At 39.5% G+C, this 13,881-nt stretch overlaps 1 protein-coding gene across 7 annotated transcripts in view; it reads left to right on the forward strand.

Moving 5' to 3' along the window:
• tns1a (tensin 1a) overlaps window positions 1-13,881 on the forward strand; it is a 118,429-nt gene that overhangs the window by 80,179 nt on the left and 24,369 nt on the right. For all 7 annotated transcript variants that reach the window (XM_013276348.3, XM_019351871.2, XM_019351870.2 and 4 more), the window contains 6 exons: window positions 1,169-1,281; window positions 1,396-1,456; window positions 1,576-1,651; window positions 1,788-1,917; window positions 2,584-2,649; window positions 3,859-3,984. In XM_013276348.3, coding sequence (XP_013131802.1) covers window positions 1,169-1,281; window positions 1,396-1,456; window positions 1,576-1,651; window positions 1,788-1,917; window positions 2,584-2,649; window positions 3,859-3,984 — 572 coding nt within the window. The remainder of the gene's footprint in view (window positions 1-1,168; window positions 1,282-1,395; window positions 1,457-1,575; window positions 1,652-1,787; window positions 1,918-2,583; window positions 2,650-3,858; window positions 3,985-13,881) is intronic.

Below are 13,881 nucleotides of genomic sequence, written 5' to 3' on the forward strand. Positions count from 1 at the left end.
AATGTATCACTGAGTGTATATCTGACAGTAGTAGATTTTTTTTAAGGTTTAATTTTTATATGCACATTGAGATTACATGTAATTAAATGTGCTATATAAATACAATTGCTAGCAGTATGAGTTAAAACAAGACGTTGTAATGGCACTGCCTCATCCAGGACCTTTATGGTAGGATGTTGTCTTGTTATAAGACAGAATGTAATTATGTGTCATATCACACACACACACACACACACACACACACACACACATATGTGGTATACTTACAAGCCTGTGTTAATCTCAGTACTGCTAACATGGCGTCCCAGCTCGGTCTAATTGAATTTCACAGAGGCAAAACCATCTGGCCACTGACAGCAGAGCAAGGAAGGCGTGTGCATGTGGCAACCCTGCGGTCAAGGTTACGTTCGGTACCATCATCATTATCATCATTAACAACCAGACCACAGTAACTCAGCAGACCCCCAACTGGCCTCCGTACACATCAACTCAGTGTGACATTTCCCAAAGTGGATAAAGGCTGTTTAACGAGTGAAATTTTGTTCTGGCTGTTCTGTTGGAGCTCACAGGCGGTAAAGGTGAACCACACCAAATGAGCAGGATGAGGATTTGGTGTGTAACTTAGCCAGGAGGTGCTTAGTGGGAGGATAAAGAGATGTCTCAACAAGGATTCGGCTGTTTGCCATGAGATTTTGTGATGATATTCATGATCCCCAGAGGGCATTTCCAAGTAATACAGGCAATCTTCTAACATTCATTCTATTGTTCACATCAGGTTCAAAGAATCCCTTTATAAAAGGTTTGTTCAGTTACAAGTGACTAGTACCGATAACAGAAGACTTCTAGTTCCAAAATAATTGTTTTTCATCCAATCTCATTACTTCTTTGGCTGCACAACCTTAACACCCAGCGCTATCACCCTTAGTCTGCTGCTTTTAGTTTTTCATTCCCTCTCTTACTTACACTCTAAAGCATTTACATGCCTTGTAATAATCCATGTCATTATGGGTTTTTCTAAAGCATTGTTTAAAATAGAGGCCTATGAAAATTCAAGTGAAGGGTGAGAGGAAAACCTGCAGTTTTGTTATCTGTCCTCAGCTTTAACAAGGCTTGATCTGTAAAGACTTTGAGACTTTGGGACTGAGTGCTTACTTTTCATTGTGTCCAGGTATGTGCGATACTTCAACGGCCTTCTGTCAGGACACATAAAAATCAACAACAAGCCTCTGTTCCTGCATCACGTCATCATGCACGGCATACCTAACTTTGAGTCCAAAGGAGGTGAGCATCTACCACTGCCAAAAAAAATTTAAAAAAGAAAAGAAAACACCCCAGAAAAAACTCTGCTCTTTTTCTTGTACACATTTCAAATTCCTTATTTATATCATTTCACAGGTTGCCGTCCTTTCCTGAAAATCTACCAGGCAATGCAACCAGTCTACACGTCAGGAATATAGTATGGGAATTTTTATTCTAGTTCACCGTGGTTTGTGTTTGAATTCAGGCATAAACTGACCCTGTGAGGTGAAAAGTAATTTTATTTTAAAGGTTAGTATTTTGTCTTTTTAACCGTAGCAATGTGCAAGGGGACAGCAACACCAGTATCTGTATCACCATTGAACCTGGACTGCTTCTTAAGGGAGACATCCTGGTAAGATAACAAAATAATGTTTCTTTACTTAAGCAACAGTTTCCTTCCATTTACCTTTTTTTCTTTACATTTTCCTAATATTATATAGAGTCTCATGATGTTTCTCCATTTTTTCTCTATTATCTGTTAAACTTAGCTCAAGTGTTACCACAAGAGATACAGAAACCCAACCAGAGACGTTGTGTTCAGGGTGCAGTTCCATACTTGTGCCATCCATGATCTTGGGGTGGTTTTTGGGAAGAATGAGCTGGACGAGACCTTCAAAGGTAATTTTGATTTGGCTGGATTTACATAACACACTGTTTGACACTTAAAAACATACAGTTGTATAGAGTTTTTGTGAATCAAGGTTATGTATCTGAAAAAGGTTTATTCTTTTTAAAAATACACAAGCTTAGCACTGATATGGCAAAAGATTTATGACTTATTTTGCTTTGATCTATGGAAATATGTAGTTATACACAAAAGACTGGTGGTGTTCAGTGTCCTAGTGTTGACCTAGACTTATCAAAATGTTACCTCAAGACTGTATAATGGCTTCAGTTTCTGATGCTCTTCTATCTGCTGCTTGGATCTCTGGTTTCCAGCATGGAAAAATTCATGGGTCCTGCTGCAGGAGGACAGTGTTCCCCACAGTTTCACAGTAAACAGGGTCCTCTGGTGGTGAAGCAGAAAAGCATTCACTTACAGTAATACTGTGATTATGGCGAAAAGTAACCAGAGATTTCTTATTAAAGGAAGATCAAATTAACACTAAATTTGCACAATTGATTTGAATTTGGATAAGTAATTTAAATTCATACAGAAAAACTGTAAAATAGTAAACCCTATGTATGATAAATTGTAACCGTGCCTTTGTTTGATGTGAAACCCACACATGCTTTCATGGTTTAAAAAAAACAAACAGATTTTCTTGCTGTGTGTGTCTGCAGATGAGAGGTTTCCAGAGTATGGGAAGGTGGAGTTTGTTTTCTCATACGGACCGGAGAAAATCAAAGGTAATCCATTTTTTTTGCAACCTGAAAGGAGAATTGATTGTTAACATCACAACTTTTTTTCAACATTTAGAACTGAGATCTGATGTATTGGCCATTGGAAGTTTTTTTTTTTTTTTCAAAATTTAAAAAAAGAATTTTCTTAAAATGTATTATTTTAATTGAAGCTCTCAGAGAATACCAAGGGTTCATAAGTGCGCATGTATACAGTCCCTGAATTTATTAGACCACCTGTTATAAAAATAAAACAGGAAAATGGATATATGTAAACGAACTAAGTATATATAGTTGTTTATTAGGTAAATAAGATACTGAATGTACGTTATCACCTACAAATCTGAGCCGGCACGCTGGACTTCTCTGAGAAGAATTCAGAAATGAATCAAGCAAAACATCCAATCACCTAAACACTAGTAAAGGAAAAGTAAAACAAGTAAAAACAAAAACAGTGATATCAGCTCTTAATCAAAAAACAAAAGTGTTCTTTACTTTTTTTCTGCTGTTTTGTAAAACAGTAAATTTGAAAGTTCATGGAAAAGAACAATATTTATGTGTACAAACGTTTGGATTAACCATTACAGATATGTAAGAAATTATTTTTGTAATTACCAATATTGTTAATTTAGGGCAGTTGTGGCATAGACCTTACATTGGGTGGTGGTTTATATGTGTGTCAGTGTGTTAAAATATGATACTTCTTTCTTTTTTCATTATTTTACATTAAAAAACTATTTAAATTAATAAAGTTCATGCGAAAGCATAATGTACGTTAATGTAAATGTATCAGAGTCAACCAAAGAGTCCATTGAGAGTAAAACTCATGAGAAATGTGTTAGCATAAAAAATAAAATAGCAAAAGGAAAACATAGTGATAACAGAAGATTTATCCCAAACAAATCAATGTTGTGTTTGAAAAAACACTATTTAAGAATAAAGCAACATTTGTTATGTCGGCGTAATGAATTTCAGACACAAATCCTTTAATATAAAAATGCTGATTAATCAAAATTGGTTTTCCCAATGATAACAGAGTGTAAGTCAATATAGCCACAAACCACTGATAGAGGAACTCCATTTCAAATTTACAAACTAATAGAAGATAACTGATTATTAATATATTTTAGGCCATTCCAACCTAAAATATTATCGCTGTATATAAACGTTCTAATATGACAGTGCCCTGTATGATGATGTTACTTGTGTGAACCTTAGGCCTGAGTCACTTGGAGAATGGGCCGAGCGTTTCAGTGGACTACAACACCCAGGACCCTCTGATCCGCTGGGACTCATATGAGAGTTTCAGCCATCGCTGTGAGGAAGCTGCAGATGCTGACCACGGTATGCAAATGAAGTAGAGTGACTATTTTGAAGAGGCAAAATTATATATAGGGAAAAATGTCAACCAAGTAACCTGACTTTTTTGAATGAACCACCTACTCTTAATGCATTTTGTACACAGGGGAATATAGAGATATGAAGAAGACTGAAACAGAAAACAGAAACAGAATCATATATATACAGGGTGGGCCATTTATATGGATACACCGTAATAACATGGGAATGGTTGGTGGTATTAAAGTCCTGTTTGTGGCACATTAGTATATGTGAGGGGGCAAACTCCTCAAGATGGGTGGTGACCATGGTGGCCATTTAGAAGTCGGCCATCTTGGATACAACTTTTGTTTTTTCAATAGGCAGAGGGCCATGTGACACATCAAACTTATTGGTAATGTCACAAGAAAAACAATGGTGTGCTTGGTTTCAACGTAACTTTATTCTTTCATGAGTTATTTACAAGTTTCTGACCACTTATAAAATGTGTTCAATGTGCTGCCCATTGTGTTGGATTGTCAATGCAACCCTCTTCTCCCACTCTTCACACACTGATAGCAACACTGCAGGAGAAATGCCAGCACAGGCATCCAGTATCCGTAGTTTCAGGTGCTGCACATCTCGTATCTTCACACCATAGACAATTGCCTTCAGATGACCCCAAAGATAAAAGTCTAAGGGGGTCAGATCAGGAGACCTTGGGGGCCATTCAACTGGCCCACGACGACCAATCCACTTTCCAGGAAACTGTTCATCTAGGAATGCTCGGACCTGGCACCCATAATGTGGTGGTGCACCATCTTGCTGGAAAAACTCAGGGAACGTGCCAGCTTCAGTGCATAAAGAGGGAAACACATCATCATGTAGCAATTTCAAATATCCAGTGGCCTTGAGGTTTCCATTGATGAAGAATGGACCCACTATCGTTGTACCCCATATATCACACCAAACCAACACTTTTGTTGTTCCAACAGTCTTGGAGGGATCCATCCAATGTGGGTTAGGGTCAGACCAATAGCGGTGGTTTTGTTTGTTAACTTCACCATTCACATAAGAGTTTGCCTCATCACTGAACAAAATCTTCTGCGTGAACTGAGGGTCCTGTTCCAATTTTTGTTTTGCCCATTCTGCAAATTCTGTGCGCCGATCTGGGTCATCCTCGTTGAGATGCTGCAGTAGCTGGAGTTTGTAAGGGTGCCATTTGTGAGTAGCTAATATCCACCGAAGGGATGTTCGACTAATGCCACTCTCCAGTGACATGCGGCGAGTGCTACGCTGTGGGCTCTTGCTGAATGAAGCTAGGACAGCCACTGATGTTTCTTCATTAGTGACAGTTTTCTTGCGTCCACATTTTGGCAAATCCAACACTGAACCAGTTTCACGAAACTTAGCAAGCAGTTTGCTAACTGTAGCATGGGAGATGGGTGGTTTTCGTAGGGTGTCATGCATTGAAATCTGCTGCAATGACCCGGTTACTGCGTTCACCAGATGTCAACACGATTTCGATCCGCTCCTCACGTGTTAACCTCTTCGACATGTCAATGGCTGTGAACAAAGAGAAACTTGTAAATAACTCATGAAAGAATAAAGTTACGTTGAAACCAAGCACACCATTGTTTTTCTTGTGACATTACCAATAAGTTTGATGTGTCACATGGCCCTCTTCCTATTGAAAAAACAAAAGTTGCATCCAAGATGGCCGACTTCTAAATGGCCACCATGGTCACCACCCATCTTGAGGAGTTTGCCCCCTCACATATACTAATGTGCCACAAACAGGACTTTAATATCACCAACCATTCCCATGTTATTACAGTGTATCCATATAAATGGCCCACCCTGTAGTTTGTAATAATACCAATAATAATACATATAGGTACCAACCTATCATTCACAGATAAATCAAGTTCCTCACCCTGATCAGATCAAGATCTAGAGCCTTGACCAAAGGGAAGGATTTCCTGTAAAGCCCTACACCCTCCTCCTCCTCCTCCTCTTCCTGCTGCTACTCTCCCAGCCTGTCAGTTAGGACTTTAAATAGCTGCTGAAGAAATAGGGGGCGTCAGTCACCCTGTTACTGGCTGCTCCCTCCCCTGAGGGGTGTAACTTAAAACACCACCGGGCCTAACTCCCACAAGTGCCCCTATTCATTTCTGTCCACTCTGAGCTATTGCTTCTGTGCCAGGAGTCCAGAACTTAAAATGCGGGCATTCCATTTAATGCTTAACACCTATTATAGAAGCTGTGTTTGGTTTTTTTTATCTAAAGTATTTTTACTTCAGAGGCCTGATTTTGAAATACGGCACAAAGAAAGGAATGTTTGCTTGTCTGATTGTCAGCCATGTAATGCAAAAGTACGCATGTCCTCGTAGTTTATGTTCTAGCTTTATCACGGATATGCTACAAACCTGCTTTACATAGCGTTTACCTTTTATTAATGTTTATATATCCAGTGTGCAAATGAACAACTGGAGAAGTGGAATCACTAACTGACAGCTGAGTATAACACATCATCATCATCATCACTGCTTCTGCAGTTCTTAAAATGTACTGTTGGCTACTTACAATAGCTGCCAGTCTGGCACGGTCCCTTGGATCCTCTCAGTAATGATGAGATTCATGATTACTGCTGTTAATCAAAGAAATCTGCACAAACAGGAGGATGTAGTCACCCTTGGTTGAGTCAGGACTTGGCAGTCTTTGTAGTGCTGCGTCCACTTTTATATATGGGATTTTTTTTTTTTACAGCTTTGCAAAGACCCATTTCATTTTTATGAACATCCCCAGAGAACCGTTGCAGTAATTGCTGTGCTGCAGTAAGGTCAGTGGGAATCGCCAGGATTGCAAGTTTGATCCTAATTGAATGGGCAGCGGTGTTCGCAGCACTCAGCAGAAAAAAATAACAAAAAACTCTCGGCCGGATTATTCATCTCTCTAATTGCAGGCTTCGCTCTTACGCTTGGATGCAGCAGTGTGGATGCTGAGACGAGACTTGTGCAAGAATATGGTGTCTGTTTTTACAAGGTTTGGATCGGCAGGGGATGCTCAGTACCTTAGTTGTTTTGGAAGACACAAAACTGAAAATGCAAGATTCAAAGAATTGGTTAACACAAGACTGGTGAACAATCTTTTTTTTGGTGTTTGAAAAAATATAACCACCTCTGTGAAAAAAGGTTAATCACGTGTGCGATGTACATTTGAGTTGGCAAGCCCACACAAACTCCAAACACTTATAAGCTCTGTGACAGAATGGCCTATTTTTAACTGCTCCAGCTCAGTGGACAATGGTCACTCGTCAGGTCTCATTTAAATAATTGAACAAATGCTTCATCCTCAGGTGTTGATGTCTGAATGCTTTTGAGGTTTGGCTAGCTCTTCCTGACGCCATTTTTAACAGAGTCCACTGACCTTGGAAATCCAGTTGAGAGAACTCAGTGAAAGACGGGCATCTTAAAAAGGTCTGAAGGATTTGGTAGCTTAGAGATGTGTGTGGTTCATACTGACGCACAGGCACATGGGCAAAACAAGGAGAGGAGTCTGGTATGTGCTGTTTGTATAATACAGTGTTTTTTGCTCTATATGGGCATGCAAACTAGTCTGTGTGCTTGTAAATATTTGCATGTTAGTGTAGCTCTGTTGCAGTTTTTTATGAGGTATGCGGGAGTGCGTGTTTATGTAGTGCACCTTGTGTTTGTCGGCTTCCCTTTGCTCTGCTAGCAGCCCTGTGGTCTGGAGGCAGCTGTTGGCCCAGAGGTCAAATCAGTAAAAAGGCAACCATTTGGCCCAATGGGTGGCCGTAGAGATTCTGTATTCCAACTCAGCTGATAACCCCTTAAGAAGACAACATTTTCCAAGGATCCACCAATAATCCTAGCTCCGAACCTCCAACTGCTCTGGTCTTGGCATCACTAATGACCTGGCTAAAAAGCCAAGGAACACGCTATTATAGCAGAATTGAGTGATTTCATGACAGGTAGGGGGTATAAGACCTCAGCCATCACTCATTTCTTTACATTTAGCTTGCAAGGAGTCAGATTTCTCTTGTAATTTTTAAACATTGTCTTGAGCAATAGCTCTCCAACTTTCTGAAGGTTTTTCAATGTTTTTCCTTGGACATTGACTGTTGTTTCACTCATTTTCAGTCCAGTCCTTGTACACGAACATTTTCCAGATTGTTTTTTTAATGTATATAATTATTAAGAAACATAACACTGACCTATGAGTTTTTAATCATCAACAAAAAAATATTGTTTAAATTGTATTGTATTTTAAATTGTGAAAACTTGGTGTATCTTAGCATTTTGTGCAGTGTGTCCTTAAAAAGTGGTGGACAAAAGAAAAAATGGCAGGCCAAAATAATACCTACAGCAAATGAACAGTATCTGAAAGTCATGTCCTTAAGAAATCAGAAAGGTCTTCAGCTGATCCATCTACTATTCACTAAAGCCTCATTAGAAATGGTCTCAGTGGAAGGGCGGCTGTCAGGAAGCTATTCTTAGTGAAGGGAAACAGGGAGAAAAGGCTGAGGTGTGAAAATGACACAAAAACTTGACTGGAAATCAGTGGAAACATGTCTGATGGAGTGTTGAATCCAAATCATCATCAGTATGTGTTGGAGGTCAGGAAAGAGGTACAACAGTGTCTACAGCCATCTGTGAAACACAGTGGAGGCTCTGTCATGGTTTGGGATACATTTCAGTCAGTGGTGTTAGAGATCTTGTTAAAACTGATGAATTACAAACACATAACAGTACCACCAGAGTTTGATCCACCATGCAATACCATCTGGAAAACATTTTATTTAAAAATGAACACTATGAATCATGGATTGGCCTCCCCACCTTAACATTGCTGAAGCAGTTTGAAGTCATCTTGACAGATAAACATACTTTATTTTCATGTATGTTTAAACATTTTAATAAATCACTGTGCCTATACCACATTTTCCTACCAAAATACAAAGAAATGAAGGATGACTCCAGACTTTCGCAGTAAAAGACACAATATGTTTGATTTAGGCATCATAACTAGTCTCCACCAGTATCAAAGCACTGATACAAATATCAAATATATTTGGACCCCTTTCGCTATATTTTATGAAGTCAAATGAATTAACACGATCATCTGGTGTTGGATACATTGGGTTTTGTAATTCAGTCCTTAAGAGTTTGAAGTAATGCTTAGAAGTGCTTCCTCACCTTCATCAGGTTTTCCATAAGTTTCTAAAGAATCATAAGAGCATTACATAAAAATGATCGTTAGATAACTCACCTATAAAGAATGAAAGCAGCCTCTAAAAACATCCTTGCCACTGGAGAGTGTGTCTGTGTGTGTTTCTGTGTCTGTGTGGTGTACAGTAGGGCAGCATGCCCACTGACAGCGCAGGCCGCCTTCCTCGTTCGCCGCCCTCCTCCCATATTTGGCTGGGGCTGAGCCCTGAAACATGTCTGGAATAGCTGGATAGAGACCGACAGAGAGACAGGGACAGAGAGGCTGAGAGAAGCAAAGACGTTTTACATTTGAGGTGTAATACAAGTGAGGATTTGATTTGAGACTGTGAGATCTGAGTGCATTGGGAAAAGAAAAAAAATTAGGGACAGAATTAGGAATGACATAAAGTCAAGGACAGAAGAAGAGCAGCTGGAAAGCACTGACTGGTGAGTGGTTCTGTGTAGCCTTTCAATTACCACTAGCAACTTTCTTAACTTTAAATCTCTGTCAATCTCAAGTAATTGTGCAGTTGCCTTAGTTAGATGTTTTCAAGTTATATATATAGTTTTTTAATTATATTGCTGCTATGTTTTTCTCTGGATAAACTCTTTTTTATGGTATTACATTTTATATATACATCACTTTGCTTTTAGACTACCATCTCCTTGTACTGTTGCCCAGAAAAAATTACAAATTTCTGTCTATTTGGTCTACAGTCGAGTCTGTTTGTCTGTTTATTAGGTTTCCATGTCGACAGTGTTGCTTCCTGTGTGTTTGGCACCTATGTGGTATAAAATGACTCATGGAGCGAGCAATTTGTGTGTGGAACATTTTATGAGCGGGCTGCAATTTGGGTACACCAAAACTATTAGGGACCTCGGTTGGCTGGTAACGTCGTGTGAGCTGCAGAAAGCTTGGACTGTGACACAGTTGATGTAGGAATGAATTTCTTTTTTAAACGATGTTTGAACAATTGTAACTTTTTTAGTGAGTTGAAAATTTTGCCCCATGAGATAATACAAAATTATACAAAATTATATTCCAATGTCCGTTGAAAAACCGTCACACGGGAGTAAACTGTTGAGTCTGACTTACCTTCAGTTGCTCAGCAGATACTCATTGACAGATGATCCCTAATTAGACTCGGCTTAATCATTCTCTCTCTGCTTGAGCGGGCAGCGGTGTGTCTGAAGCGTCGCACACAGGCCTACAACCAAACAGCTGTTCTCACTTGGACAAACACAGTGTGTGGTACTGCAGGCTGATAGCAACCTCCCTGCCTCTTATCCTAACGGAAACCCAGCTTCTGCATTCTGTGTCGCTCCAGTGACAGACAGACACTGGTGGTGGTGGTTTTTTCCACAGTCATTGCCATTTTTTATCATTAAAAAGCCTATTTACAAAAAATTAAGATATATAATTGAATTGAGAACATTTACTGACAGATCTACTGTACACATTAAACGTTTGCAGAGAAAAAAACCCTGAGACATGAAGCGCAGTGGGGTATTTTAAAAGCAGCCTGCATGTGTGTGCCTTGCATGACCGCATAATGCTTCTAGTTAGACTTCTTGCTGACAGCACGGTGAGCGGTGGCAGCAGGTTCAAATCCCAGCAATGGAAACCCTGCTGAGCGTGTCCCCATCTCTTAATGCCTCCTTTCTCCTACTGTCTGCCTAGATGTCTCCGTGTAGCTTTATATAAATTCTCGCTGTCTGCCGTCCTGCTTTTTTCCATTTTTCAAACAGCTTCGGTCAACACAGGCTCATTTATGACTGTTAGTATTCAGTATTTAACATACATTTTACTCATGTTAAGTTGTCAAATATCAAGAAATGTGTCATTAAAAAAAAAGAAAAACAACCCCCACATTTGTATATTGGTGTTATAGGAATGCAGCAGAGGTAAATATGGTCGTGGAAAGCTCTGAGAGAGTCAGGGGATGACAGACTGGCACCTGTGCAGACAGCATGCAGATGATGATGTCTTGATGATGTCACATGTGCGAGTTAGCAGAGCGGTCCACGTCCAGAGACAGGCATGCCAGATATGCTGGTGTGATTCTAATTCTGATATTCTGCTCATCACATACTGACACTTTATTGGGACCTGTTGCTGTCACATTTGAATGCCCTGACATGCAGCATTTTGCTTCAGAAAGGCATGTGACAGGATGATGAAGCCTAGGAAAACATTACATTTCAGGGTAAATATAGCCTTTGACAATCTTTTGCCCCTGACCCTGAACTGGATGGATGGATGTTTGGTTGGATATTACACATTACTCAAGAGTTACTTAATTGCATGCCAGAGAAAGTAATCGGCTGCACTTCTCCAGTGTTCATTTTGTTGACCAAAGTTTTCACCACTCAAAATTAGCACTCATTTCTTAAATTACCCAAAAAGCAATAATTACCTGTTACTTGTTGTGTAATTACTGAATGTAATAACAGTAATGTATTATGTTACTATGTTACTTAAAAACTTAATATGATAACAGTAACATGTTACTTATGACACTTATTTTGTAACTGCTCACTACCTTGTTGTGCTTAAGCAGTTTCTGCTTCCTGTTTTTTTCTTTTTTTTCTCACCACTCTCATTTCCTCTTCTACCTTTCCAAACATTGTTGTGCATTTCAAGTTTAAATTCTACATTTTCATGATTTCTAGTGTTTTTATTGCTTTGTGCAGCTTTGTGCATGTTTACTGGAGCTTGCCTTTCAGCAGCGTTCCTCTTCTGATAGACCTTCTGTGGGCGACCTCTAGATTGGGAATAAAGATTTGGATATTAACTTTTACTTGTTACTGGTATTCAGGGCTCCTGGTTTTTCCTCCTGCAGCAGCTAGAACATGTGATCAATTACACTGTAGAAAACAGCACATTGAAACATTGAAAAAGAAATTCACACTTTAAATCCCTGCTAATGACATTTTTGTACAGATGGACCCACATTTGCAACACAAATTTGCAATAATCACATGCTACTTCATGGCCTCCTATTATTGTTATCAGTCTTATTTTACTTCGAGCTTCACCCCAAAATGGTAAAAATGGTTCTTTGAGGTTTAGCTTAACCAGAAATCCCATATCTTCCAATCTCCAGCTTGATCTGACAGTTCTTCTCTTGCATGAATAAAAATGAGTTGACATGAATCAGATGCTGCTGGCAGACGGTCAGACATATAGCTTTTTATGACAGTTACTCAGATGACAGAGAGACAGATGGATGACATCACCCTGAAAGTAATCTCGGAGACAGACACTGATACAGACGCATCACGTCAATTCAAACTGTGACAGCCGGACAGTGACAGATAGACCGAGAGACAGACATGGCAAATATAAAACCACGGCAGCGACAGTTTTCCTTGTGCCAGTCACTGATACACCAACCATGACACCTTTTCACCGATGGACTGTCACATCATCCTGTCTCACTTTCTCTCTGATTTTCTGCTGTGAAGTCCAGGACGTGGCTAAAACTTTTGTTTTTAGATAAGTAAAATAGCTCAGCTTGGCTTCAATAGATTTGTATTTTTTCAGGAATTTTCAATAAGAAAACACACCTATATGTCTTAAAATTAATGACGACAATCAAGAATGTATTTGCAATATCACCCTGTTTTGAGCCCCCTCTTCTAATATATCTCTCACTCTCTCACACACACATATACACACATGAACACAGCTCTTTAGGGCAAGTCAGTCATTTGTCAGTCAAACCCAGTCACCCTCTGGTGGCACGCAGACTTGCCGTCGTCACAGTGGTATGAAAGCTGTGAAGGTGAATGTCACATCCTGCTGTGAGACACTGGATGAGTTGCTGACATCACCACGTGTATGTATATAGATGTTTGTGCATGTGCAGGCCTGCCTCTGTATGTTCAAAGCTTTGTTGCCAGTCATGATCTTATTGGATCATTTAATATAGTAAAAAATGTGTATAACAATCCAGGAGCTTGTAGAACCACCTTTAGCAAAATTACTGCACTTTGAAGTGATTGTTTTATGTGCATGACTTTCACATTATTTTGGAGGAATTTTGGCTCACTCTTATTTACACTGGCTTCAGTTCATTGATATTTGCAGGCAGTCATTTATGCACAGGTTTCTTAAGATCCAGCCACATTATTTTAATCACACTGAGGTCTGTGCTTTGACTGGACTATTATGATACCTTCATTCTGCCATTCTGTGGTAGATGTGCTGCTGTGCTTGGGGTCATTGTTCTGTTACATGACCCAGCCAAGCTTTCGCCACTCGACAAATGGCCTCACATTTGACTGTAGAACACTTTGCTATACAGTGGAGTTCATGGTCTAATGCAAGTTGCCCAGGTCCTGTGACTGTAAAACACTCATCACGGCTCCACCACCATTCTTGAGAGTTGATGTGAGGTCTTTTGTGCAGATGTGCTGGGTTTGTCTGCACTTTTGTCTATTCTGTCCAAAGGACATTGTTCTAGAAGTCTTTGGGTTTGTAAAGATTCATCTGTGATAACCTAAAGCAAACTGTCATTTTTAAAATAAGTGTGTTTAATAGTAAACACACTTGTTCAGTCTTTTTCGAATTGTACCCTCATGAACTTTCACATTCAACATGCTAACTGAAACCTGTAGAGTCTGAGGTGTAGCTCTTGAGTTTCATTGCAGTTTTCTGAGCATTGTCTGACCTTGATGGAACATCCAC

The sequence above is a fragment of the Oreochromis niloticus genome, linkage group LG23 (genome assembly GCF_001858045.2).
Source record: "Oreochromis niloticus isolate F11D_XX linkage group LG23, O_niloticus_UMD_NMBU, whole genome shotgun sequence".
In the NCBI taxonomy this organism is placed as follows: domain Eukaryota; kingdom Metazoa; phylum Chordata; class Actinopteri; order Cichliformes; family Cichlidae; genus Oreochromis; species Oreochromis niloticus.